This window comes from Rhagoletis zephyria, unplaced genomic scaffold, assembly GCF_001687245.7.
Source record: "Rhagoletis zephyria isolate East Lansing unplaced genomic scaffold, Rhagoletis_zephyria_1.1 Rzeph_scaffold_69337, whole genome shotgun sequence".
Classification (NCBI taxonomy): Eukaryota; Metazoa; Arthropoda; class Insecta; order Diptera; family Tephritidae; genus Rhagoletis; species Rhagoletis zephyria.
The window spans coordinates 1-1,348 of NW_016226388.1; the positions used below are offsets into that span (position 1 = coordinate 1).

The 1,348-nt window shown below is 63.0% G+C and overlaps 1 protein-coding gene across 1 annotated transcript; it reads right to left on the minus strand.

Annotated features, from left to right (window-relative positions):
- Window positions 1-279: 279 nt before the first annotated feature.
- On the minus strand, window positions 280-994 carry LOC108357038 (testis-specific serine/threonine-protein kinase 4-like; the record flags this gene model as incomplete). The annotated part of the gene is made up of 2 exons (XM_017608136.1): window positions 519-994; window positions 280-471 (listed from the first exon to the last, which is right to left on the minus strand). Coding segments are annotated over exons 1-2 (668 nt in total), but the record flags the coding sequence as incomplete, so codon positions are not given.
- Between the last annotated feature and the right edge of the window lie 354 nt (window positions 995-1,348).

Sequence of the window (1,348 nt, forward strand, 5' to 3'; positions counted from 1 at the left end):
TTGTAGTGCCCCTAAGCATCGATGGGCGCCGTCTTGTCAGCGATCTTGGCGAGCCAGTCGTGCTTCAGCGCCTCGTGCAGTGTCATGCGAGCCTTCTCGTCGGGGTTCAGCATGGCCACCACCAGGTCGACGGCCTTGCCGCTGACCGTGGGCGTGAACCGAGTGCGGAGGAAGGTGGGCCAGTTGGTCATCTCGAGGAGCCACACCGTGGGCTCTGCCTCGAAGTGAAATGGAAATCGGTAGTTGAGCATGACGAAGCACATCACCCCCATCGCCCACACGTCGGCCATGTAGGCGTTGTAGGGGACGTGGTCGACGAGCTGCGGCGAAAAGTACGGCTGGGTGCCGCAGATGGTCTGCGAGAGGATGACGCAGTGCCGCTTGTAGTCCCAGCACTCCTTGGCGAAGCCAAAGTCGGAGAGCTTCGCCTCGTGGCTCGCGTCCAGCAGCACATTGTCCAGTTTGACGTCTCTGGAGAGCAGAAACGGTTAGACCGAACTCAATAGAACTGCATTTACCGGTGCGCCATTCGGAGCGAGGAGTGGACGTGGGAGAGCGCGGCGACGACCTGTGCGAACCAGTACGCGGCCAGTCGCTCCTTCATGGGCCCGTTCTTCTTCAGCCACCCGCTGAGGTCGCCGTTGGGGGCGAACTCCATTGCGATGTAGAGTCGCTCGTTGGCGCGGAAGATGTCGTGCACGCGGACGATGTTCTTGTGGTGGAGGTGCGTCAGGGCGGCCAGCTCCTGCGGCAGGTACTTCTCGCGGAAGATGGGCTGCAGACGGGCCATCTCGATGACCTTGATGGCAATCAGCTGGTCCTCCTGCACGCGACCGTTGCCGTCCGTCTTGGCGCCCTTGTAGACCTGGCCGAAGGCGCCGTGGGCGATGCGCTTCAGGACGGCGTAGTGCTTCCGCTCCAGCAGTGCCTGCATCTTCGGGTCCTTCCTGAAGACGGACATGCCCTCGCTCTCGTCCTCTGTCTCCTTCGCCATCTTCACCTGCTTCCCCTTCGACTTGGCCCTCACTCTGGTCTTGCTGTGCTGCTGTTGCTGTTGGGGCTGCTGTTTGTTGCTCTTGCTGACGCTCTTGTTCGAGGCGGACTTGCTGCTGCCACCGCCATTGCTGGGACTGCCACCGGCCGGGACGGACTGCTGCGATGATCGACTGCCTGCTCGAGGGCCCCGGGAGCTGGCAGTGCGTCCACTGCTCGGGGCGGCAGCCGAACTGGAGGAGACGGCGCCAGACTGGCCCCCACTGCTTCCCTTGCCTTTACTGGCGCCAATCGAACTGTCGCTGGATGCTCCCCCGGTGGCCTGCGAAGACCGGTGACTGGCACTCGCCTGGTG